The sequence below is a fragment of the Nycticebus coucang genome, chromosome 7 (genome assembly GCF_027406575.1).
Source record: "Nycticebus coucang isolate mNycCou1 chromosome 7, mNycCou1.pri, whole genome shotgun sequence".
In the NCBI taxonomy this organism is placed as follows: Eukaryota; Metazoa; Chordata; class Mammalia; order Primates; family Lorisidae; genus Nycticebus; species Nycticebus coucang.
In genome coordinates, this window is record NC_069786.1 from 132873806 (window position 1) to 132901449 (window position 27644).

At 45.0% G+C, this 27644-nt stretch overlaps 1 protein-coding gene across 1 annotated transcript in view; it reads right to left on the reverse strand.

Moving 5' to 3' along the window:
* Positions 1 to 27644, reverse strand: part of IQCA1 (IQ motif containing with AAA domain 1) — a 164955-nt gene that overhangs the window by 61672 nt on the left and 75639 nt on the right. The window contains exons 7-9 of the mRNA XM_053596990.1: positions 21474 to 21558; positions 11884 to 12012; positions 1579 to 1654 (exon numbers count right to left, since the gene is read on the reverse strand). Of these exons, the coding sequence (XP_053452965.1) occupies positions 1579 to 1654; positions 11884 to 12012; positions 21474 to 21558 (290 nt within the window). The remainder of the gene's footprint in view (positions 1 to 1578; positions 1655 to 11883; positions 12013 to 21473; positions 21559 to 27644) is intronic.

Genomic DNA, 27644 nt, shown 5'->3' on the forward strand with positions numbered 1-27644 from the left:
CAACACAGCGTTTCTGAGAGCAGCCCCGAGTGCTTAAAGAGTCAGGTTTTTAAGGCTTGATCTGCATCCTGGTTGGCACGTAGGCTGTCCAGGTGCAATTGGGTGGGGTATCAAGCAAGCATCGTGCAGAAGCAGAATTTTGTGGTTAGCTAAACATCATACATCTTTGTTTTAATATTTTCCCATACATCTTAGTTCCAGTATTCTTTTCACCTGGTATTGTTTAAAGGTCAGTCTGGGGATGGTCAGTTTGTTTCCCAGGGAGTTAGTTAAGCAAGAAGTTTGCGAGTACTTTCCCATCTATCTTGGGAGTGAACCAGACTTACTCCATTTTGTTGAGGGCTTGCAGCCCAGGAATTTGCCAGGAGTTGGTATTTTTGCACTTTAGCCTAGGCCTAACAGTTGGTGGCAGGTACTGTCCTGGCATCATCCAGGCTGACACTGTACCTGATACACTTGAGACACTCGATGTTTGTTGAATGAATATGCCAGTGCACAGATGTTTTGACAGCAACTGCTCTGCATGGTGGTGTTGGGCTTGATGCCAGCAGGCCACCTGGGAGGCCAGCAGGCCATCATTGGTGTCTGCTGAAGTGAGGAGGGCCACGTCTACTCCTCCCGGTTGTAGTGAATGTTAAATGAGATCACCATGGAACGCTATGCTAGCTGTCTTGGGCACCTGATCAATGCTAGTTCCCCACTCTGAACTCCTTTCCACTCAGTGAAAGCCATTGACGCATCCTGCCATGTCCGCATGTCTCTGGGCTCTCACCCTTGTCCTGCTCTCTGCAGTGTGGCACCCTTGCCACCAGCAGTTTGTGAGAGCATTCTCAGTGGTGCCACACAGTCCTGGCTTCTATAGTTAGCTCGTCCAACCTATAGCAACGTCGACATTACAGCTTAGGATGAGACTCGATTTACTGGGGTGAAAACAGTGAGTCGATTTAAAAAAAACATAAAGTCAAGAATAGAACCGGTCCTCCTAGACCAGACCAGGCCTGGGAGGAGGCAGGTGGACAACTGACACTGGGAAACATCCTACTTCCCGTCTGCAGGGCATTTTTCAGGAACTTACACAATAGCATAATGACCAGGGTCATCCTCCAGGTCACTCCGTGCTGGGATTTATCCTGAGGGTGGAGTAGAGCCAGAGGAATTGGGTAATAGTTCCAGGAAATCATAATGGAAATACCTGAAAGACCAATTCACACGCCTGCAGACCCAGGCAGGTTGTAGCCCTGCTGATTACGCTGAACAGCTGACGGAAGCCTGCCGCGTTAGAATTCAGGCACACGCCAGTCTGACAGGACTACCCTGCCGTACACACGGTACCAATTTTCTTAATGTAAACAATCTAGGAAGTATTTTTCTTCCCTGTCATTGAACATGAGAACGTTCAGCTGAAGTTTTAGGGCTCAAGAAAGGATGCCGGTTTCGACTCCGTGCTCATCCTGACATGTCTCTATCTTTTACCAATTATATGCTCGTGGCCTGTCACGGCAGGACGTCCGCTCCTCCCCACACACGGTGGGGAGACACAGTGACGGCTCAGTGACCACGCATATTCTCTGGACTGACCTTTGTATAAGTTATTTCCTTCCTCCATTGTAGGAAAGAAAACACTTGGTGACATTTTCCATTCCTCTTCTTCTTCCTGTTCAAAGCAGAATAATATTTTTGTTAATTACAGGCACAGTTAATCTGTCAAGACCAGATTGAAAAGGCGCGTACGTTACGACTGCCATGACTACGGTTTATGTCACGCAGGCCCGGGGCTTGTCCCTTCAGCAGCTCCCCCCGGCTTGTCTGAGCAGGAAGAGTTGAGTCCACCAAGCGGGGTGTGGGTGGTCCAGGCTCACGGCGGCGTCCCCTGCTGGAGCTGCCTCTCCATTCTCAGTGGCCTCCCTGTGGCAACCCATGTCTCGCTTTGGTCCTGTCCCCTCATGTTCTGGTTCCTTCCTTGCTCTAAGGCTCAGTCTCCAGCATGAGTCTTGTCTGGCTGCCTCCACCACCTTCCCATAACTAGGCTCTGGAGTGGCTCCCTGTCCTCTGCTCTGCGTCCCCACCTGCCAGTTCTAGGCTTCTGTAAGTGCCATAGCTTGTGTCCCTATTCCTTCCCCGAGCCTGGAGCCCTGGTCCTGGCCCAGCTGGGGCCCTGCTTCCTTCCTGGAGCTGGGGTCTAGCTAGCCTGTCCCAGGCCTCCTGCCTTCCCACCACAGAGCAGCCTGACCGTATTGTCCTCAGTTCCTACTGATGACTCTGTGCACTGAGGGGGAGACTACGGTGCCACCACTGCCTGCACAGGCCACAGCTCTGCTCGGAGCCCCCAGCACGGCACCCCAGTACCCCCAGGTCACCAGGTCTACCTGCTCCCAGTAGTGAGAGCCTGGCCTCGCAACACCCCCATGTTGCGTTTAGGCAACAATGTCAGGTTTCTGATGTTCAATGTCATGGCTATCGCCACCCTCAGAAAGGGCTTAAGGAACAGGGCTGGTCTGCATTACAACCACGAGTTTCTAACTATGCTGTGTACACTCTGCACAGCTTAGAGGAGGAGTAGAAAATCAGACAATGTGAGAATTCTCCCTGGGCAGCTGCTGGAGCCTCCCATGACTCTGGCCCCTGAAGTGCCCCCCTGTCCTGGGCTCCAGTGTCAGGCCCTGGGATATGGCTTCCAAACCCTGTGTGCTGCAGGTCCTGGGGCTCGTACAGTGCCTGTGCCTCGGATCCCGACATCTTTCTCCTTTTTCCAAGCAAGCCCTAAACTCTACCTTTTCTGCTCCCACCCCATCCCAGTCCCGTTTCTCTGGCCCTTATTCCCAGGTTGTGCAGCTCAGGTCTCCCCCCTCTTGCTAGCAGGGGCTCGTGGCAGGCCTCAGGACCTCCTCCTTTGAAGCCCCACAGAGGGGTCTGTTTAGAGCTCCCCAGAGGCTCCATCCCCCAGAGACAAAGGCCAGCCCCCTCCCAGGCATGGCTGCAGGCCAGGACCCAGTCTGCTTCTGCAGCCCTTGCACCTGCCACTGCCCACTGCCCTGATAGTCACTTCCTAGGCTCAGCATGCATTTCCTCAGCACACAGAGAGGGTGCTGACACAGACACACCCGACAGACCTGGAGTCTGGTACCTTCCGTACGCAACAGGCATTTAACAAACATTCTTTGGATGAAACGAGAATAGAGAAAGTTTGATCCCTCATTGAGAGGATAAACAAAATGTGGTCCATGGATACAGGGGTGCATTCAGGTCCCCACAGAGTGGGTCCTCGGGACTACTGAGACGCCCAGCCACACAGAAAGGGATGAAGCACGGACACACCCTTGACATACCCCACAACTCGTGTGCACCTTGAAAGGGTTAAGCTGAGTGAGGGCACAAGGCCCCTTTATGGATGACCCGAGCCGCAGATGAGTGGTTGCCAGGGCTGGAGGTAGGTAGGGGTGAGTGGGGAGGGACTGTTTAATGGGTACAGGGTCTCCTTTGGCGGGGGGAGGAACGCATCCTGGAACTACATAGAGGTGATGGCTGTACGACAACGGAAGTGCACTAAAGGCGGCTGACCTGTCTACTTCAAAATGGTTAATTTTGTGTCATGTGAATTTTATCTCAATTGAAAAAATTGCATGTCCAGTCTGCGAATTGCAGCTCCAAGCCTGACTCTGTGCTTTGACACCGGAAGTGAAGGTGTAGTCCACGGTGCCCAGGGACATCACCAGGGTCCTGCGATGCTGCCGCGGCCTGCGGTGTGTCACAATACTTCCCTGCATCCCCCATAGCGGATTTTGCCAGATCTGAGAATCCATGACCACCAGAATCATTGTTTCTTTAAATAATTTATACTTTTTGTTTGCTGATTTGGACACAGACTATCCCCCCCCACCCCCCCCCACACACTTTATGCTCCTTAAAGACAGACTCTGATACTGTGGAGCAGCCACCGTGGATGTGTTGCTGGTTTTCTAACACGCACTAGAAGAAACTACAGCTACTGGAATACAGTGGTGTGTGGAGCCGTTGTCCCCAGATGCTGAAGAGCACAGTGTCCCTGGTACAGACTCTGAGCTGCTTGGGAGGCGCCGGCCACCCAGCAGCAGGTGGGAAAGACACCTGTTCTCAACTCGGTCTCAGCCCAGGTAGTGCTGAGTCTCACCAGGCTCAGGAGCCTCCAGGGGCTCTCAGGGCCCCTGAGCTCATCACGTGCCAGCGTTCCTCCCTGTGCCTGCCCGACTCTCATCTGTGCCAGCCACCCTCAGGCCTATGCACGTCTTTCCCTTTGCTTCTGCCAAGGTGGTTTAGTGAGAGAGGTGATCGCCACATCCAGACCTCCCTGAACGCTGAGTCCAGGTACTAACTGTCCCCTGGTGCTTGGCCACACCAGCATGCCATGTTCTGCGGCTTTCAGTATCTAACTTTCTTCTCCTTTCCTGCAAACTGAGTCATTTCCATGGCTCCAGTCATCTGGGCCTTGCTCTCTCTAGGACACCTCCAACATCACAATTAGCAGCACTGAGACTTGGCCTGCTGGGTCCTCGGGACTACTGAGACGCCCAGCCACACAGAAAGCTTTTCTTCAGAGAGCAGCTGCTTCCAGATCAGCTGCCTGCTTTGTCTTCAAGGCCCAGTTGGATACAGAATATTCAGGACAAAACTGTTGTCCAGTAGAAACCAACTGATGGAGGCATTTCTATCTAATGTGTGGATTACAGAAGCTCCCCTGTACCCAAGGAGGACACATTCCAAAAACCCCACTGCGTCCCTGAAACCGAGGACAGTGCTGAGGCCCCATTTATGCAGTAACGGTGGGTGGTGTGCACGGTGGGGAGACACTGCACAAAGGGAGAATTCATGTCCCGGGTGGGTTGGAGCAGGAGGGCCAGAGATTTCATCACACGACTCAGAATGGCTCTCAGTTTAAAACGAATGAATTGTTTATTTCTGGAATTTTTCATTTAATATGTTTTTTGGGCCACCCTTGAACTATGAGTACTGAAACCTTGGAAAGTAAAACCACAGATAAGGGAGGCTACTGCCCAGGTATAAAGCCCGTTTATTGAAACAGACAACTTTTAGTAATGGTCTACTGTGTGAAATTTGTCTTCGCGCTACACAGACACATGCTGCCTGCAGGGTATTTGTAACTCTTCTTACTCAGAGCCCGTGAGATAGACTGAGGGACACAGAGTTAAAAATACGGAGGAATGTTTCAAAGAGAGGTTTCACTGTCAGGAATTTTATCCTCAGTACTCACAATGAAGTTAGGAGGGCAGAGATAAACTGCATGCCTTCTCAAATGCTAACGATTAAAATAATTTCCTGCCTGGCTTAAAGAGCGACCCAAGTGCACGCAGGTTCTTTTGGAAATTTTCTGGTGTCCCAAACAGGCCTCTGAAGTGGGCTGCTGAGGGATGGCTGACATCTCGCACGGGAAGGTACGCGGAAAAATTCAAACAGGGCTGCGACTGTTAATTTTCAGAACCGAGGGTATACATTTTGGCATATATCTGTTAACACACAAGTTCAAATGTCAAACTAATCACTCGGCACCTTCAGATTACCTGCTCCTTCCCTCAGGGTCTGTCCTAGGCGTGGGGCAGGGGTCGAGCAGAGACTTCCAGGAGCCTGATTCCATCTCACTGAACTGATGAAAGAGAAGCAGAGCCCCCTTCTCCAGGTTCGGAAGTGAAAACCAGTTCTGAAACTTTCATGGCTACAAACTCTACTTTAACATAAAAGCGATAGCTCCTGTAATTTAACTTGAAGGAAAAAAAAAAGAAACCAAGCACCCCCCCAGCTATTTCAGAGCCTGCCCGTGAGGCATCATTCCCGTTTTCTCCTACATTTCCGTCTGCAGCGGGGAACCCAGGGCCATTCAGGGCTTCTGAGGGCTGTGCTATTCTGTCCCACACAAAAGAAACAGCAGAGCCGAGAGGTCCACGTCCGGGTCTGAAGAGATGGGATCTGGTGTTTCATTTTTGTCAGAGGCAGCTCCTTGGCTATTACTACGGCGGTGAGGAACAAACCCCATTTTCCACGTGGGCTCAGCTCTCAGGCCGCCACAGGCCCCTGGCTCCTGGGCTCTCAGGCTCGTGAGCTGCCTGCACCAGCGGCTTCTCTGGGTCTCCAGCTCATGGACCGGGGACTGCGCGGCCTCCACAGTTTGGAGACGCTTATCTCATAATGAACCTGCTTATACACATGTCATCTCAAAAGGACACGCAGGAGATGTGCACCCAGCGTATTCCCACCCTCTGGGTCCTGTCTCCCTGGAGGACCTGACCACGCTTGTTTCTCAAGCCTTTTCCTTGACTTTCCTGCGATGTTTGACACCAGGGGCCGCCCCTCTGTAAAGACCCTCCCGACTGCCTCTGCCCCAGCTTCCTTCTCTGGTCTCCCAGTCTGTGGGGAGCAGACTGTAGAGTAAGGGGCGGGGCATCGACTGGGAGCTGGTGAGGCTGTCCCTGGGATGCCACAGTGCCTCATGGCCAGGAGGTAACCGTGGAGATGAGGAAACATGGGGAGACTTGGGTTATCTGTGTAGACTCCTGGAAGAGTCTCCTAACTGGCACCCCACATCCTCCGTGAAGCCCCCTGTCACCTCCAGCCCTTAGCGATCATCACTGTCTTCTGAATCTGCAATGCTTCCCAGGGCCCTTCTCCCATGCAACCAAATATATCCTTTTCTAAGCAGGGGTGGTTTTTGAGCTTTTTTATAGAGAAGGATCCTTTGAAAACATGAAGCAAGTTCCTCCATCATTTCCCCAGAAGAATATACTTTCCCTTAAATTTCCATACAATTTCAGGAGCTCTAACCACAGGGACCCTGTTTCCCGGCTGAAGGCCTCTACTCTCACTACAGCTCAGAAGCCACGTTGCTCCTGGGTTCACATCTGCCTTTCAGTGGACACAGCACACGCTCAATGCCCATTCCCATGAAGGCATCCTCCCTCCTGACAGCACACTTTGTGAAGGTGTGCAAAATTTGGCTTGAAATGCCCTAAAATAAATTAAAGAATGTGGTCGGCTCCATGGTTCATTGTGGAGCCATCGTCCTTGGGGACAGGCGAGGCGGTGCTGTGGTCAGATATGTGGGTGGTGGTGCTGTAGATAAACACATGTAGGACCAAGGGTCTCTCTAGAATTTAACGCTAAGTTTAGTCATTTTATGGCTGGAGTGAGTTTAGAGAAGACTCTTTAGTGTTCATGTGATCATGTGTTATGACAAGTCAAAACCACTTTAAATAGTTCCAAATGGCATTTGATACGTGGCTTGAAAAATAACAGGGAGCACAGTTGTAAAGATGGAGTGCACAGTGTTCCACTTCTGTTGTTTTTGTTTTTAAAGCCAACGTGATGTCTGTGCAACTCTGGAGCAAATGAGATTACATCCATATTGAAAGCACATTTGTAGGACTGCTATTGGTTTGCAGAAAATGCTGGCAGCAGCTTTCTCTTCTGTGAAAGGGCTCTTGGCAGGGACGCTCCTTATCTGTGATCCTTAACAATTTTGGACTTAAAACCAAGGACTCAAGAGGAAGACTATTTTTTTAACTGCTACATTCTGAGTGTTCTTTATATACTCTAGGTACTAGTCCTTTCTCAGATAAGCTTCTAAACATTCTCTCCTAGTTTGTCTCTTCACCAGGCCTTCACAGAGTAAATTTTGATGAGGTCCAATTTATTAATTTTTCCTTTAAAGGATCCTGCCTTTAGTGTCCAGTCTAACTCTTTGCCTAGCCCTGGATCCTGAAGGTCTTCTCCCTATGTTTTCATTCCAAGGTTTCATAATTCTATATTTAAGTCCATGACTCAATTGAGTTAATTCTTGTGTAATACAAGGTGTGACGTTTAGGTAGAGACTCGTTTTCTTGCCTGTGGGTAAGAGACTACTTTTCTGAAGCTCGCTTTTGAATGCATTTACTGTGCTTTTATATTTTCTCTTCCACTGGCCCTAAATTGAAGACGGAAATTCCCGGATTGATCTGTTTTCTTTGTCTTTGAGCATCTCAGGATGCAGGGTCTCCAGAAAGACGTGTATAAGCAATTAAAAACTTTCATATTTCTCATGTTAAATTGCTTTGCCAAATTTCTTGATGAAATGATCAAACAAATGCAGGATTATTAATCACAAATATTTTATTTCAAAATGGCCTTGTGCACAACTGCAGAGTTCTGCCGGGACCGTCCTGCTCTTTCTTACTTCACCAGCCCTATAATGAATTGGAAATTCAAGCAGAGACATTGATCCATTGTGAAATTCAACCGAAACACCCAATAGCTCTCACGACTTCTTTTGAACTCTTTTTACTATTTATGTTAATTTGTAACTATCTCGTAGACTTGGGGAAATTTCAACTTTCTACCTGTCTGACTCTTTGAAAACAGTCTATTTTCCATCGAAAGAGGTTACTTGAAATATTCAGATAATTCTATGTGCTTTTTTGTATGACAACTTTCCCAAGTTATCTGGGATTATATATATATAGGACTGGCTATTGATTATTACGTGATCAATTAAAAAAAGATCCAAAGAATAATCACATAGCTGGGCCACTGTGAGAAGTTTAGGGATAAGCCAGTGTCTACTCAAATAACACAGATCTACCTTCCTTGCTCCCCCGCCTTGCCCTCTAACCATAATGAGTAGAGATGATTTGTACAGGTCAAAACACCAATTCTCACACACGGATCCCAAACAGCTGGTCTCAGGAGTGATTTGAGATGTTCTGGGATTAATTCCAGAATTGATCTCTAAGAACTGCAGCAACACGATTTAGATACGTCCGTTTTTATTAGAGGTTATCATTTCTTCTTTTAAAAATCACATTGTCCGGCCCCATATACTGAGGGTGGTGGGTTCAAACCCAGCCCCGGGCAAACTGCAACCAAAAAATAGCCGGGCGTTGTGGCGGGCGCCTGTAGTCCCAGCTGCTCGGGAGGCTGAGGCAAGAGAATTGCTTAAGCCCAGGAGTTGGAGGTTGCTGTGAGCTGTATGAGGCCACGGCACTCTACCGAGGGCCGTAAAGTGAGACTCTGTCTCTACAAAAAAAAAAAAAAAAAAAAATCACATTGTCATTTTGTAGATTTGTGCTTTTTATAAAAAATTTTATTTCTAAGTAATTTAAAAAGATTTTCCCCTTCATTTGCAAGAACTTCATAAATACTGACATTCTCAAACTTTGCTTTTTGTTCGAAACTGTTCATTACTAAGTGACTTTTTAATAGCTAGTTAATAAAATACCTTCACCCAACAAAGACCAGATTGTGTAGCTGGCAATTTCAGATTTCTATGGAACAAGCTTCACTAACAGTGGGTTTCTAATTTGCAAGTGTAAAACTCCCTCATGCATATTTAGAAGAAGAGATGCTTAGAATAAAATTAAAATTCCTCTAATTCTCCTTATTCCTGGGCACTTATTCAAATTGTCTTGTGGAGTAAGAAGAGAATGTTAAAACATTAACCATATTGAGTAAGTTTTGTTTCTTGAACAAGTTAGAACTTTTTATAGGAAAATAATAAGGCAGCAGGTGGTCTCAGGGCCGGGTTCCTTGGAGACACTCAGGGGGTCACTGGGAACACCACCCATAAGGAAGGAAAGGTGGTCTCAGGGCCGGGTTCCATAGAGACAATCGGAGTGTCCACAGGGAACACCACCTATAAGGAAGAAAAGGTGGTCTCATGGCCAGATTCCTTAGAGACACTCGGGGGGTCCACCAGGAACCCCACCCATAAGGAAGGAAAGGTGGTCTCAGGGCCGGGTTCCATAGAGACAATCGGAGTGTCCACAGGGAACACCACCTATAAGGAAGAAAAGGTGGTCTCATGGCCAGATTCCTTAGAGACACTCGGGGGGTCCACCAGGAACCCCACCCATAAGGATGGAAGTGAGGGAAGCAGCCCTGGGCAGAGGGGGAAGCTGAATCGTGACACGATCACAAGAAAGCCGCCCCTGCTCCTGCAGGGAGGACCCTGAGGGTTGCCCAGGCAGGTGAGGGGCCAGGTTTGGTACTAACACGTGTCATCTTTGCATTCGGGCTGCCCCAGGAGGGCTGTAACCTCACTTGGAGATGTTCCCTTAGAACAAAGCAGTTCTGGGGAGGACTTAGGTGGGAGCTGTCCACAATGCCATTCTGGGTCGCTGGGTAATTGAGTCCCTTGGTCCTAGAGGGGCCCTGAGGGGCCCATCTCAGCATCCACTACCCGCAGATTGGGGTGCACTCCAAATGAGCAGCAAGCCTCTCTCTTCTGTTCATGCAGTGAACTACTATGGGACCTAGTGAAGGAAGCCACAGAGACAGAGAGAAGCAGATGGAAGGTTTGCTGCTGTTCAGGGAGCAGGAGCCGAGCCACATGGGAGGGATGAGCACCCCAGCTGGCCAGCCATGACCAGGCCAGGGGTTATCTAGAGAAACCACTGGTTTTTATCACCATCACGCACACCTTGCATTTGTCAGCTTCGGGTGCTGTCGTTTTATATCCATCATCACCCTTTCTCCATGGCTCACAACTTCTGACTCAGGTGGCTCGCCCTGCTTGAGTGCAGTCTGTCCCTCTTCTCTCTCACTGTGACATGGCACCAGAGTTCCTAGACGCAGCCTGCTGGACCCTGTCGAGTTGCTTCTGCTACAGAGGAATTCACGAGTCTGAGTGAATTCAGTGAATTCTGGTGTCAGAACCGTGCTCAGACACAAGGCGTGTGGCTGCTGCCCCCCGGGGCTAGTGCTGGGTCTCAGTCTGAACAGGGGCACAGTGGGACCCTGACCTTGAGGGACCCGCTCTGGAGAGGTGATCCAGATTAGAGTCACAGCAGGTCTGAATCTTTAAGGATCCGCTCTTCAGAGTTGATTCAGACTAGACTTTGGTCCGCCATGAAACGGTATGTGGTTGCAACTCTGAACTTAGTCCCATTTTAGGATCATGCCATCTTCAGGCCTGAGCCCCACTCCCCATAGAAAGAGTTTATGCTGAGAGCACACAGTGGCTGGACAGGGTACAGTTCCCCTGCAGGCTGAAGATCCTTCGATTGCTGCTCTCAAGGAAAAGGCACCTGGGGCACCCACCCACCTCAGCTTCGGCCCCACCACACAAGGGAAAGCCTGGTCTAAATTGTGCAAACTCTGATTTCCTCTGGGAAAAAATACTTCTGTTAAAATATATCCAAGATGTCAACGTTACATGCTAAGTTTGAATGGACACATGTTTAAATTAGATACGGGCATTTTTGACTTTCCAGTGGTTACTTGGTTTGTCAAACATTTTTCCTTCTCTCTATCCTTGAGGAGAGAAAAGGGGGATGATTTATTTTGAGAATGAAAATTCAAAGTATCTGATATAAATATATACAACTGTTTGGTACCCATAATAATGAGAAATAAAAAAGGTTTGTAATCTCTCCAAATTTCCATAGTCCCCACCACTCCCTATAATACTCCCAGGTACGGTTTTCCACCTGATTTACAAGGTTGTCTTCAATATCAGTTAAACATGTCCATTGCCTGCCAGTCTGGTAGGTCTATGAGTGTGTAGCCCCTGTTCAAGATCTACCTACCATTTATCACCCTGCCCTTTCCCCAGATCTCCCCGATAGGTAGATTAAATAAAAGTCACTTTCTCTCCCTCTCAAAGAAAATGAAAGTAGCATATTATTCACACATGTGAATAAAAATGAAACGTATCTGAGTTGTTGAAACCATGATTTATCCTAATAGATCATTTATAAGTCACAGAAAAGGTGGCAATAAATTATCTATCAACCAATCAACACAAAACAACCCCCAAATGGTTACGTTAATAATGAAATAAATGACCGCAACTACACCACACAAAGAAAAGAAATCATTAGCCAGAAAATAAAACCAAATTTCTAAAATTCCGAACAAATTCCTTACCTTAAGCTTTTCCTTTGTCACGTTCATTTGCCTCTCTTTTTTGGCTTTCTTGATCTTTTTTTCCCTTCTCTTCTTTTTCTTTTTGCTTTTTTCTTCCTCTTCCTGGCTTATAAGGATATCATTAATAACCTGGTAAGAAACAAAATAGTAATAGTATTTAAATAGATCCCTAACAGAACGAGGATGATTTTTCCTGTCTGGAAAGAAGGATTTGTGCCAGTCCGTGTCACCTTGCTGCCCTGCTCTGGCCCCTGAAGGCTGACCCTCTCTGGGGTTGGTGGGGCGCCCTCCACCCGCCCACTGCTAGTCAGATTCCCCTGGGGGAGGCAGCCACTGGCTGTCAGGGGTAGAAGGAAAGAGAGGTCAGGCATGTTTCATCCAGTTCCCTCCCTAATTCTGAGCTGCCCCAACTCTTAGTGGCTCCACAGACACTAGGAGGGGTCACAGCTCCTGGGACATCTCAGCACAGCTGGACGTGCCAGCCCTGCCCACATCTTATCAGAATCCACACCGAGGACCCTTGGTCTGGATGCGATGGCAACAGCTGCCCTGTAACACCCTCCCCGTGCTGTGCATGGCCGAGCATCCCTTCTCAGGGACGCCAGTTCTCAGACGTGGTTTCCTTCATCCGTGATTTATGTCTCTTTCCCACAGTCACGAAAGACCATTCTCATGAAATTTAAAATATTTGTTAAGAAGTACCTGGTTCACATAGGATTAGCACTGTTGGAAAATTAGGTATTTGTAAAAAAGCATAAAATTCGGATCAATACAACAGGTGCCATTGGTCACCCACTGCCATAGAGAGCTGTGAATTGTGGGAGGTGGAGAAGCGACCCCGACAGGGCACTTGCTGTGCAGCCGCAGGGCTCGGCACTGGGCCTGTGGTTGAGGCAAGCCGCATAAGCCATGGAGACTCAGTTTCCTTTGCCTCATGCTATGGCTGAGGGGCACGGGACACAGACTTCACTACTCGGTCAGGGACACAGTAGTAAGCAGCAGAACTAGGATTTAAACCAGGATGAATCTCGTAATGGAGAAAGAAAAGTGTCAATTTATTCTGTAGTATGAGAGGACAGGTGAACCAACAACTCACGCACCACTGTCTCAGATACAAAAACACAGAAGAGTGTAAGGGAATAACAAACTCCAAATTTCTGGTGCTGTTGTTAGCTCCAGAGACAGGACAAGGGTTTCAGTGAAAAAATGGTGGTGGGGAGACAAGGCCACTGTCATTACCCGCAGCGTGCTGGGCGAGCCCACCGTCCTGGGGAAGCCCTGCTTACTTTTGCTTTCTTAAGAGACTTCCCCAAATGCTGAAGTTTATTTTCTAGTATTCTATTTTTGATATTCATGCCTATGTTTCTTCTTCAGAGCTTAGTTAATAAATGTAAAGAATATAAAAATAGCCTCATCATGAACAAAGAAGGGTATTCTAGCACCATCTGGGCTTTAAAAAAGCAAACTATAGTCTGGGCCCAGGAGAGAGCAACTGTACAGCAAGTGTACAGCAAACTGTACACTCTGAGAGACCCCTGTCCAGGTGCTAGTGAAGATTTAGTGGGCGAAGCTCCGAGAGGTGTGCGGGGAAGTGACAGGTGTTATGCACATTATTTGGCAATAAAAAGTGGGGGTTAGACTGAAGTAATGGTCCCTTGGTGTCCAAATTGTGATGTCTTCCTTGGGGATAAGGCTCCTTGATTCCAACTCTTGGAATCAAGCTGTGGTTGCTCCAGTCTATAGTGTTTGGGAACACTTATGCGACATGGGCATTTTTGGGTCCTTAGCAGTTTAGAAATTTTCAAAAATGTGAAGTCTTATTTATTTATTTATTTCTGCAGCTTCTTTTTTGTTACCTCATTACCAGGCTTTGGTATCAGAGTATCAGACAAAGAAACACTGGAATTAAGTGGAACTCTAGAACTAATCGACCTGCTAGACTTTTACAGAAAGTGTTAGGGAGGGTTTTCTCCTTCTTGATATTAAGCAACAGTTTCAGTAGGATGGATATCAAGTCTTTGTAGATCTGATAGAATTTGGCTATGAATCTCTCTGGTCTGGGGCTTTTTTTTTTTTTTTTTCCATTGGGAAACTTTTCTATCACTGACCGAATCTTGTTATTCATTTATTGGTCTGTTTGGGATTTCAGTTTCTTCCTAATACAAGTTTGGGAGATGGTATGTTTCCAAAAATGTATCCATTTCCTCTAGACGTTCTAGTTTGAGTGCATACAGGTGTCCATTTGTATTTCTGTGGTATCAGTTTTAATAGCTCCTTCTTTTCTTTTCTTTTTTAAATTTGAAATTAATGTGAGGGTACACATATTTAGGTTACACTGTTTTCAGTTCTAAGGTGAAGTTCAAGGTGTAGTTGACCCCCTCACCCGGAGCATGGCAAACACCTTCACATTGTGCACATCAGGTAAGATTCCGCCAGTCACCCTCCATCCCTCTCCCCTCCTTTCCTCCTTGCTGGTCTGTATTTGCATTTTACCTTTCACGCAGCTGTGTACCTGTTTACATATCAGTAGTGAGTACATTGGATATTTTTTTTTTTCCATTCTTGAGATACTTTACTAAGAAGAATGGGTTTCAACTTCATATAGGTACACACATTTACATTTCAGGTAAACACAAAAGAAGTCAAGTCTCCATCTTTTCTTGTGGCTGCATAGTACTCCATGGTGTACCTATACCAAGTTTGTTAATCCATTCACGGGTCGATGGGGATATGGATTGCTTCTGCAACTTGGCAATTGTGAACTGAGCTGCCATAAAACTTTCTGGTGCAAAAATCCTTGTGGTAAAATGATTTTTGTTCTTCTGGGTAGAAATCCAGTGTTGGGATTGTGGGATCAAATGAAGGTCGACTTTTAGTTCCTTAAGCAGTCTCCATACTTCTTTTCATAAAGGTTGTATTAGTTTGCAATTCCACTAGCCGTGTACAAGTGTTCCCTTCTCTCCATATGCATGTTATCATCTGCAGAGTTGGGACTTAGTGATGTGGGCTAATCTCATGGGAGTTATCTCATTTTTCTTGGATTGAGATTATTTTAATTCTCTTTTTTTCTTGGTTCATCTAGCTAGTGGTGTAGTTATTTTGTTTATTTTTTTAAATAACCATTTTTTATTAACCTATTACATGTTTTTTGGGTATAACTTTCATTTAGATATGCTATGATCTTTGTTATTTCTTATTTTCTGCTAGCTGTTGGTTTAGCTTAGTCTTGCTTTTCTAGTACCTTGTGGTGTGACAGGTTGTTAATCTGTGGCCCTTCTGCCTTGTTGATACAGCTAACCTCCCTCTTAGCTCTGCTCTTTTGGTATCATAGAGATTTTAGTAGCTTATGTCACCGTTAGCATTCATTGTTTTCAATTTTTTTGATATCTATTCTGATTCTGTTATTGACTCAAAGGTAGTTTAGCAGCAGGTTGTTTAATTTCCATGTATTTGTATGGTTTTGAGAGTTCCTCTTGGAATTTATTTGTAGTTTATTCCACTGTGGTCTGAGAAAATACCTGGTATGATTTTGATTTTTTTAACATTTCCTGAGACTTGTCTTACGGCCTAACATATGGTCTGTCTTAGACAATCTTCCATGTGCCAATGAGAAGAATGTAGATTCTGAAGTTGTTGGGTAGAATGTCCTACAAGTATCTTGTAGGTCCATTTGTTCTAGAGTCCTGTTTAATTCCAGTGTTTCTGGAATTAAAAGGGACTCTAGATTTTAAAAGGGACTGTTGATTTTTCTGCCTCAGTATCTACTAGTTCTGTCAGTGGAGGGTTGCAGGACTCCATGCTGTTATATAACTGTTTATTTCATTTCTTTGGCCTAGTGGTATTTGTTTTATGAATCTGGGAGCTCCAGTATTCGGTGCATATATACTTAGAATTGTTGTATCTTGTTGAATTGATCCCTTTATCATTATATAAGGACCGTTTTTGTCTTTTTTTACTGTTGTTGATTTGAAGTCTGTTTTATCTGAGATATATTCTTCTTTTGGATTAAAGCCATCCTAGTGGCTGTGAAGTAGTATCGCATTCTGGTTTTAATTTTCCTTCCCTTAGCGACTAATGAGGTTGAGCACCTTTTTGTGTTATTATTCACTATTCATGTATCTTCCTTTGTGAAGTGCCTGCTTGAGTGTTTTGTCCATCCTTGGATGAAATTGTCTCCTTGTTATTGAAGGGTAAGAGCACTTTGTATATTCTGGATACAAGCTCTTCGGCTGGTATACGTTATGCGTTTTGTAAATATCTTCTCCCGGTCTTTTCACCTTCTCACTAGTGTCTTTCGAAATGCAGAAGGTTTGAATTTTGATGAGGTTCAATTGATCAATTTTTGTCTGGCAGCATAGATTTAATTTGCATTTCTTTTATGTGTGCGAGGTTGATCAGTTTTTCACATTTAACATCTTTTGTTATGTTTCGAATCCATTTGGGTGTTCTTTTCTGGAGAGTGTTCATATCTTTTTGCTATATTTTTGTATTGGGTTACTGGTCTTTTTCTTGTAGAGCTGCAGGGGTTCTTTAAGTATCAGAAAAATGATCTCTTATCTCTGATACTCATTACAAATAATTCTCCCTGTATGTTGTCTGTCGTTTGTCTTACCCAAGGTCATTGTTTCCATGAAAATTTAAAAACTTTTTTTCCTCTGTAGATAAATTTGTCGCCTTTTTATTCTTTGACTCCCGGCTTAGCACCACAGTCAGAAAGATCTTTCGCTATTGAGGTTATAACATATTTCGTTATGAGGTGCTTCTAGTACTTTAAAATTTTTGTTTTGTTTTATATCTAAATCTTTGATCCACTTGGAACCATTCTGAAGTAAAGTATAAAGAGATAGTAATTTAATTTTCTTCTTTTTCAGATGACAACATAGCTATTCTAATACCATTTTTTTCCTTTTTTTCTCATTTGAGATGCCACCTTCATGATATACTGAATTTCCACATGAACTTGGACATGTTAGTTGATGTTCTGTTCTTTTCCACTGAAGTATCTTTTCAACCATTTGTCTGGACAAAAGGGCTCTCAGCAATAAGTTTTCATACCTGGCAGGCAGAGTCCCTCCTCACTGTGCTTTGTTTTCAGAATTCTACTGGTTATTCGTGATTATTTGCTTTCTACTTAAAGTTTGGGGTGGTCACTCTTTCCTGTCTCCCCTCTTCCAGCACCCCAACTTAATGCTGTCAGTAAGTTTATTGGGATCATCTTCTATTTATAGATGGTGTTGGGAGAGCTGAGTGTTTACGGTTTTGAGCACTCCTACCTAAGAACAGGGTCCTTCTCCATTTCTTCGTTTGCATTGTTTGGAAGCATTTTAAATTTTTCTTCACACAGAACACACATTTATTATTAAGTTTATTCCTGGGCCTTTTCCCTTCGTGTTATTGCTGTTGTAAGTAAACTCTCATAATATTTTCTACCTAGGGTGCATGTACAGCAGCTATTGCTTTCTGTATGTTAATTTTGTAATTCTCCCAGCTTCTCATATTATTTAGTTTTTCAGTTTATTTTTTGTTTTTCTAAGCATAGAACACATCTGAAAAAAGTGATCGTTTGTCTCTTCCATCCCCCTTTTCTATATTTCTATGTTATTTCTCTTACCTAATAGTGTTCAGGAATTCCTATGCAGCAATGTAAATAATAGTGGAGATAGTGGACTTTCTTGTATTTTTCTTTCCAATAGTGGAAATGTTTCAAGTGCCTTTAATGAAGCATGACATTGGGTTTTGAACTAAGACATATTTTGTCATGTTTGACGAGTATCCATATATTCCAATTTTGTTGAGATTAATTTTTAAGCATCAAGAATGGATGACAAATTTGTAAAATGCCCTTGTGGGATCTACAGGCATGAGTTTGGGGTTTTATCTTTGGGATCCCGTTGCGTGATGCAGTGTCTGCACAGGCACCCTAAGCGCGGACTGTTCCTGCATCCCAGGACGATCGCTCCTTGACTGCAGTGTTTTGCTTATTTAATGTGCTGCTGGTGGTCGTATGCTAATGTTTTAGTTTAAATTTTTGTGTCCGTGCTCATAAGGAAAACGGATCTGTGGGTTCTTATTATGTTCAGTGTTTGGGGGGGGGGTTTGTATCGATGTTACGCTCTTTCATAAAAAATATTCGCATTATTTTTGTTTTGTAAATATGAATTTAACCATTCACGTACCTTGTCATAATGTTGATGGTCAATCTGCCATCTTATTACACCATTGCCACTCCTGCTGCTGGTACTATTAGCACTAATGCTATTGCTGACATCGGTAACAATTGCTAAGATTTTATGAAAGACTTCAGTGTGCCAAGCTCTGTTCTGAGGATGTCGCACCTGTGGTCTCATCGAATTACTGCATGAGCCCAGGGAGGAAGGCCTCGCCAGGATCTCTGTGCGGCACAGAAGACAGGAGCGGCTGTCTCAGGTTGCAGCTCTGCTGGGTGCTGTGACTGGACCGTTACCCACTGTGCTGTTCTGACTCTTCCACCGTCTGCCTTTTAAAGTTAAGCCGCTTCATGGTTCCCTTTGTTTTACTTTCATGTATTCGCCAGGCATCCTCAATTTTCTTTTGTTTCTAGTTTGACTAGAAATAGCTCTACTTTTTAATGTTTCTCATGGACAATTCAGACATTCCATCAACATCCTTAATCCTGTAATTGCTGCCTTTCTAAACGGACACAGAACGTGTTTGGCAGTTTGCCATGGGCTTTTCAAGACACAGCTTGTGCCTGGTGATTTAGCCGGAGGGACAACACCTACACACGCAAAAAACTGAAATAACAGCAAATTAAAATGACAATCACTCAAAGCAGGGCTTGAGGAACTGCCAACTAGCAGGGTGGCTATTTAGGGTTCACGGAGCTCGGGGGAGGAGGCGGGAGTGCTGAGGAGGGCAGCAGTGGCCAGGCTGGGGGAGCTGAGGCTGGCTTCTGATGCACGAGTGGAGGGAAGGGCCCTGTGCCAGGAACCCCTCAGGCTCCCACAGGGAGCGCGGGGCAGGGAGGGTGCCCTGGGTCAGCGGGTCCTGAAATGCTGACCTGCAGCTTGCTGCTCACGGCCGCACAGCCCTGCAGGGTGCTCACCTGGTTCCGTATCCAAAGCATTTGATTGTTTACTTCTTTGTCAGGGTTGGGGGGGTGGGGGGGTCTCTGTGCTACACTAGGAGAGTAAGAGGTATCTTGGGCCACACTTTAAACACACAAACACCAATGAAAGCTGATGAGCAAAAAAAGGCCTGGGCATAATTTTCATGGTATCTGACACCACAGATAGGCCCCAGGTTGGACATGTCTACGGGAATGGCAGACACGAACCGCTTTCCATCATCTGTGGCCGGAGTTGCAAACTCCAATGTAGGAACAGGATCTGGCCGGCTGCCCACCTCTAAGATGAAGCGTTACTGGAACCCATGACCACACCCCACCACCTGTGCATCCACTCTGGCTGCTCCCACCCCAACCACAGAGTTGACTGGTTGTGGCAAAGAATGTGTGAGCCAAAGCCTAAAATATTTACTGATGAGTCTTTCTGAAGGCACTGTGATGACCTCTGATCTAGGATGAATTATCTTACTATTTCTTTAGTATATATTCCCTAAATAGCATTTGTGAGTCAAAGGGTATACACATTGAAACTTTTGATATTTACTGCATCCATGTTCCTTAAAAAATGTCATGCTAATTTTTATATCCAGCAGCAATGAATAATTGCGACTTTTCTCCACGTGCACACCAATTCCAGTTATCATAATTTTAAAATTTAACCAGTTCAATAGGTAAAAAGGGATACAGCAACATGACTATATATTTAAAATTCTTTACTAGGGATTTCCAAAATAATTCCTGGTCATATTTTTTGCTTTCCTATTGGTGTGTTCTGATTTTTCTTATAATTTTCTAAGAACTTTTTACATATAAAAAATACCCACCATATATTGCAAATATTTTCCTCAGTTTATCATATAACTTTAGCTTTATTTATGTTTTTTTTTTCCATTTGAGTTTTATGTAGTTAAATATATCAGCCTTTTCTCTTCCTGCTGTTGGCCTGCGGTGATACGCTTGTGAAATGAATCTCACCTTCTGATTATTAAATATTCAAACAATTTCTTCTGTTAATTTGTAGCTTAATGTTTTTTCATGAAAACATTTAATTTAAGTGACATTTAATTTGTATGATTAGGGAAGATCTACTTGATTTTGCCAAATGGTGAGTCAGTTGTCCCAGTATTAGTCATCCTTCCCCACTTCTCTGAAATGTCATCAGTATATTAGTGAAGTTCTGTTTCTATCTGCCTCAGTTTCTCAGCTCACTGTTCTAAAGTCAGACTGCCTGGGCTTGACTCTCAGCTCTACAACTTTATTAACAGTCAACTTGACCAAATGGTTTGATCTTCATGAGCTGAGAGAATTAGACGCGTGGATGTATATAAAGTGTTTTGCTTAGTTTCTGGCACAGAGTATTTGTTCATTAAATGTTACTTGTTATTTTTGTTGCTGGTGTTATTTTTCTATTCTTTTCCCCATTATTATTCTGTTTTAATTATTTGGCCTTTGTAATTTGTTTTATACCAATATGGCAAGTTCCCCATAATTACAGCTCTTTTATTTTTTTGATATTTCCATGAATTTATTCTTCCAGATAAACTTGAAAATAACAATGTCAGCAAAAACTGTTTTGATTTTGATTACAATTGTATTAACTGCATAGAATAATGAAATGACAGGGTGTATTTGTGCGTCAGTGAGTCTTTCCATCCAGGGAAACAGTCTATTTGTTCAAATCGTCTTTCGTTTTTTAGTAAAGTTTTCTCAATATAATTTCTTGGTAAGTTTATTAAATCTTCTAGAAAAATAATCACATAATCTTAAAACAATTATAAAGTTATCACTTTTTAAATATTTGTAACTTTTCTTAGCTTATTGCATTTGTTAGACTGGCCGGGGAAACGTTAATAGTTCTGATAGCAGCTATTATTTTCCTCATTTTCATGTTTAATGGCAGTTTCTCTAATGCCTCATCATTGAGTTAGAGGCAGAACTTCTTAGAGGCAGAACTTTCTATGTTAAATGCAGTGAGGCTAAGAAGAGCTTTCTTATACCTAGTTTATCAGGACATTTAAAAAGTCACTGAAGATTTTGGTTTCATCAAATTCCATTCGAGCATCTCTGGAGATGATCAAAGGTGTTTCTCTCACAGGACAGTATTAAGGCAGAATTAAAAGCAGGGCACCTGGCTGGCACTCAGCAGAGCATGACATGCCCCAAGGAACAGCCCCAGGAGCTGGGGAGGACAGAGTGGGCAGGACGCAGGGACCAGAACTCAAAGAGCTCCAACAGTCAGGCCGCTCAGAATTTACTACGGAAATGACCTCCACACATCCTCACATCTCTTTCAAACGTAAGACAGGAAAAACGATGAATTCAATTTGAAATAAATTTGAAAGCATCTACACTGATGAACACTAAGAGTGTTTTCATGTAAATATTTGTGGGAAAATAACCAACGTTAACAACATTATGAACCTATTAACATTTAAAAAATGTGATTGCGACATATTTACATTTTATTTCTCAAACATATTTGTACCTGTTCTGGGCTCTTGTTAGAAAAAATAATAGCCGAACCACCTTCCTCTACATCAGGGTAGTTAGGAAATGTGCCAGTTAAATTCCTGCAGAGGAAAAAAAAGCAAATTGAAATAGAATTGAAGGAACTCCTGTTTGTTTAATATGCTGTTAATCGATTTGATTATGTTCAGTTAGATGGTGATAGTTATTAAGGTGGATGACCTGCAGACTGAAGGCTGACATGACATCCTGAGGGAGCAGGAGGAACCAGGGACCCTGGGAGCTGGTATCCTTCCTCCAGGGAACTGATAGTTTGAGACAAATAATCCTTTAAAAAAGATTGTATTTTTCTTCTTCCTCTTTTTTTTTTTCCAAATATTAAAATGCTCTGTGCTTGAGTTAAGAATGAAGACAGAAGCAAATAATTTCTTCCTGTTTAAAATTTAGGATAAACACAAGATTTTGAAAGTATGCAGAAGGGTGGGGCCGTACAAATTACGAAGTTTCTAATGGTGGATGAGGCACAGCATGCTCTAGGTTTTTGTTAAGCTGTGGCAGGCGATGTCTTAGAGTTTGTTTGAAAACAGTTTAACCTTTGGGCGTCCTGAAGGGTCTTGGGGACCTCCCAGGGAACACTCTGGGCTGTGGTTTCATGTTCTGGGGACACACAGAACTTGATTCTTTGCCATCCCACACGACTGCTCCCTGAGCATCTAAGACAGTCTGCCATTGTCCAGATGAGCTCCCTCAAGTGTCCTGAATGGTCCCTGCAAGCTCATGTCACAGGAACGGGACCAGGGTCCACAACACTGCCTTTTTTTTGAGACAGAGTCTCACTTCATCACCCTCAGTAGAGTACTGTGGCATCACAGCTCACAGCAACCTCCAACTCTTGGGCTTAAGTGATTCTCTTTCCTCTGCCTCTGCTTTGAAAGGAACTGAGCATAACAGAGTGTGTGGGCGTGTGGACACGTGTGTGTGGGGGTCTGTGGACAGAGGCACCAGCAGTGAGGATGACGGGAGGTCACACAGAGGTGTGTCATTCTGTCAATGGAGTTAGAATCACAGGAGTTACTAGCTGGGCTCACTTACTCCTGCAGCCATCCATCCATCCTCTCAAATATATAGTCAAATAGCAAACACCTGTTCAGTACCAACTAGATGCCAGATGCAGTGATGGGAGGCAGAGATTAAAAGATGGTGCCCTCATGCAGCTCACATTCCACAATCATGAGGCTGATGCTGGGCCCCAGAAGCCGTATCTAAAACCGGGTGAAACGTGTTCTGTCTCAGATCTGTGCATAATACAGCCTGGACAGGCCTGAGTATGACCATGACCACGAGTATGTTTGGACTAAATATTGTAACACTTACTTTGCTCCCTCAACAATCACCTGTACAAACAACTCCATCATATAATTTTATTTTCCTACTGTATGCCTTGAGTGTTTTTGAGGACTCAAAATGAAATTCGTGACTTACGTAAATAAAAAATAATTTACACATGCCATTTCTCACATGGGTTCTCGACTACACAACACATCAATTGTTGTACTAAGATTTACTGATATTACATTTTTGCAGTACTTTTTGCAAATGATAAATATATTTCTTTTTGAACTAACATTTTTAGTTATCCTTAGTCATGTTAATTTATATAATTAATCATAATCTGAAACTGAATTAGTTTTATCCTTAAAGAATGAAAAAAATTGCTGTAGGGTACTTATTTAAAATATGTTTTAAAATTTGTATCTAAAAAATGGCGGTAGTTTTGGGATTTTGTTTTGGTGGCTAATCTTACTGGAGTTAGATGATATCTCAAAGTGGTTTTGATTTGAATTTCTCTGATGATTAAAGATGGTGAACATTTTTCCATGTGTTTGTAAGCCATTTGCCTGTCTTCTTCAGAGAAGTTTCTGTTCCAGTCTCTTGCCCACATAGAAATGTGGTTATTTGTTTTTTTCTTATTGATTACTTTGAGCTATCTGTGCATCTAGTTATCACACCTTTGTCAGAAGCATAACCTGCAAATGTCTTTTCCCATTCTGATGGCTGTTTGTTTGCTTTATTTACTGTGTTCTTGGCTGTGCAGAAGCTTTTTAGTTTGATCAGATCCCAGCAATATAATTTTGGTGTTGCTTCCATTGCCCGGGGGGTAAGGGAACACTTCTACACTGCTGGTGGTGATGCAAGCTAATACGGCCTTTTTGGAAAGAAGTTTGGAGAATACTCAAGGAACTAAAAGTGGACCTACCTTCTGATCCTGCAGTCCCCCTACTAGGTATTTACCCAGATGATAAAAAATCATTTTACAACAAAGATATTTGCACCAGAATGTTTATTGCAGCCCAATTCATAATTGCCAAGTCATGGAAGCAACCCAAGTGCCCATCAATTCATGAATGGATCAATAAATTGTGGTATATGTATACCATGGAATACTAGGCAGCCTTAAAGAAAGATGGAGACTTCATATCTTTTATGTTTACCTGGATGGAGCTGGAACATATTTTTCTTGGTAAAGTATCTCAAGAATGGAAAAAAAAGCATCCAATGTATTCAATACTACTATGAAATCAGTATATAATCACCAGACATTCATAGGACTGGGAAAACATAACTATAGTCCAGAAAGAAGGAGGGAAGAGGAGGGGGAGGTCAGGAGGAGGGAGGGTTTTTTGGGGAGATCCAACCTCATGTGCATAAAGCAATGATACATGTCTATACTATTAAGATTAGAGTATGAATGTTTTTGCCACAACAAATAAGAAATCAAGGAGGCGGTTATGTTCATCAGTTAGATGTAAGCATTCCACATTGTACATCAAATCAGCACATTGTATTCCCTAAATGTATTAATGTACACAGTTATGATTTAATAAAGAATTAATAAAATAAAAAACGACGGTGTATCTGGTGGCTCTCGATCCACACACACACACACACTCTCATGCTCGTGTGAACTCACGTGTGTACACTATCCCTTCCTTGTGCTCACTGAACCCCATCTGTCCCTCTGGCAGGTGTAGGAGACCTCTGACCCCAGAGCAGTTGGACGCCTGCCTTGTGATGTCCCCAAGGCCCCCTGAGTTCGCACCCATGGGGAGTCTCTTCTTGGGCCTTTCCCCGAGACCCGGTCACGCAGAGTGTGTTAAGAGGAACAGTTTCCGAGCTCTGCTTTGTATTTCTGCGATTTCATCCCCTTGGTCACTGGGCTTTCACCCCCCTCCACTCCGTTTTCCGTCATGCACGGAGGCACAGATGCTAAGTTCCTTCCCGGCCCGAGTATGTCCCCCGGAATCCGGCACAGTCGCTTCTGCTCCTGCCGCTGTCTGGAAGGAGGGCGCGAGGTGACCCGTGTTTTATGCCCTGGGGTCCGCACATAGCACAGGGTGTAAAACTTCCCGGAAGAGATGCTGATAATCAGAGACCAGAAAAGAATAGAATAGAAATAGAATAGAAAATATGTGGCTCCCACAAATGTTTCTGGTGTGAACAGCTGGAGACTGACAGCAGTGACTGCAGGGGATGCCCAGCTGGGGATGTCGCCAGGAGTAACGGAGGGCCCCAAATTACATGTTGTCAGGAAGAAGGCTCTTTTGACTAAAAGTGGAAACCAAAGTATCGCCTTTCTGTGGCATCTGATCCTGCCAAGGTGCCCCCTTCCCTGAGGGCCACAATGCCCTGTCTTTGCCTCCCTCGCAGTTCCAGATCTCTAGTACAGAGGCAGAGGGAGGTGGAGGCTGACCTGTGGACACTTGGACACGTGTTCACTCCCCACGGTGCCTGGGACGTCCTCTGATGTGTGCTCAGGGCTGCCCCGCTGTATAAGCACCAACGTCACTCACACACTGGAATTGCAAAGGCCCCTCCAGCCCCTCAGGGCTCAGCCACCTCTGCCCATGTATGTCCAGGGAGGGGGCCAGTGGTGCCCTGTCTTGACTCCCCTCTCAGACCTGCCCAAGCCCGCTTGGCTTTGGGTCTCCCAGGGGCCCTTCCTCTCCTCAGAGTCCCTCCTGCCTGAAGGCCGCCCTGTTCACTCAAGATGCTCAGGCCCCCTGTTGACCAGCTTCTCCTCCCCTGGGCTCCCACCCTCCCCAGCTGTTCTCATCCCCGTCCCCCTCACAGCCCAGCTGGTCAAGGGGCCGCTCACATTCTGTCCCTACTGACGTGGCTCTCTCCACAAAGGACAGAAGCATGGGGACTCCTCACAGCACTAAAAGTGGACCTCCCATTTGATCCCACAATCCAATTACCAGGTACTTACCCAAAGGACAAAAAGTCATTTTACCATAAGAACATTTGCGCTCGAATGTTTATAGCAGCTCAATTCACAATCGCAAAGATGAGGGAACAACCCAAGTGCCTTTTAACCCATGAATGAACTAATAAACTTGTCATATGTGTACCATGGAATACTATTCAGCCACGAAAAGATGGAGATTTTGTACATTTGAAACAACCTGGATGGATTTGGAGAACATTCTCCTATGAAAAGTATCACAGGAAAGAAAATCGAAACTAGTAGATTAACAATCACAGATCCACAGGACAGAACTCAAATTCAAGAAGAGGAGAGTGGGGAGGGGGCTTGATAAGTTCCCATGAACGTGCTCAGTGCCTGGGTATATGGCAGACCTCGGGGTGAAGGTGACAATGACAATTCAGACTTTACCTTATGAATGCAAACAATGTAACCTAATCATAGTGCCCTCATACTCGGGGAAAAAAAAAAGAAATGACTCTCGAGGTATGATGGGCTACACTTCCCCTGACAGTCACACGTTACTTCCAAGAATATCTGAGGACTCCAAATCACATGTTGGCAGGAAGATGGCTCTTTTGATTAAAAGTCGAAACTAAATTATCAGCTTTGTGGAATCGGATCCTGCCAAGGTGTCCTCAGGAGGTAGCCTGGTCTGGAGATAGGGTCACTGCAGAGGTGACTGGTCAGGACAGGGTCACAGAGAACAGGGTGGGCTACCCGTGTCCTTTGCAAGGGGGGATCTGGAGGGACAGACAGATGGGCGTAGAGGGAAGAGGGTGGGAGGAGAAGGGGAGCAAGGAGAGGAGGGCAGAGCCCTCTCCCTGCCTTCAGGGGACAGGCCTGGCAGTGACGTCCCTGTAGGGGATGCGTGGCTGCTGTGGAAGCCCCCAGGCGGGGCCCTTTGTTTTCTGGCCTTTCTTGCTGCCCTGGTCAGCAGCGGGTCTGATGCTGCTCCTCAGTGCTGTGCCCTCTGCCCTCCAGCCGTCCGGAGACGGGGCCTCCTCTGAATGCTTCTCCTCCTTGGCTTCCGCCTGCTTCTGATCGAGTCCCTTCCTCTCCCTCACACGGAATGGGCTCAGAGGCATGATCTGCCAGCACTCCTGAGCTCTCCGTCACCCCTCACTAAGGCTGCACTTGTCCAACCCTCCCTGGGTTCCCCTCTCCCTGCAGTGGCCACTCCTGCTCACACCCTTGCCACGCTGGCCAGGCTCTTGGCCCAAGGCTCCGCTGCTGGCACCTCTGCTCCTGCCCTGGCCCGGTCTTCCTGCTGCTCCCCTGGGGCCTGCTGCCTCCCTTGCCCCTCAGCGTGGCAGCCAGGGCGATTCTTTGAAAGCCAACGTCAGATCAAGCCATTTCTTTCCTCAAACACTGCCAATTATCTCATTTAAGATGAAACCCATGCCCAAGTAGTCAGGTTAACCTATGTCCTAGCTTACTCAGGACAGGCCCTGCTTCCGTGCAATCACTAACAGCACCCGTCTCACTTTACAGGCCGCTGGGGTGTTGGCTGCTCCTCAGTCCCCTTCCGGGCTCCCAGCTCAGAGCGTTGGCCCTTGATTTAAAAATAAACATACCAAGTGGTATATTCCTTCAATTACTGTAAGGTTTTGCTCAAATGTCACCATTTAAGCAAATGAGAAAGGGCCTTAGTGAGGTCCTCCCTGACCACCTCAAAAGGTGAAGTTTTTTTTAACCAAATAATGTTCCTCTCGTCCTCTAATCAAAGGTCTTGCTAAGGTGTGTATCTTTGGGGTAGGGAAGAAGGGGGTGTTGAGTTGTTTTGGGATGATTATTTTGCAGTTTGGAAAGTACTTTAATAGATGCGGGATCTTCCCCACTTACAACAAATTTTGACACAAAATCCCCTGCAGTGTTACTGTTAACTGCACTGCCTTTGTGTGCAGGGAAACTTGCTGTGCT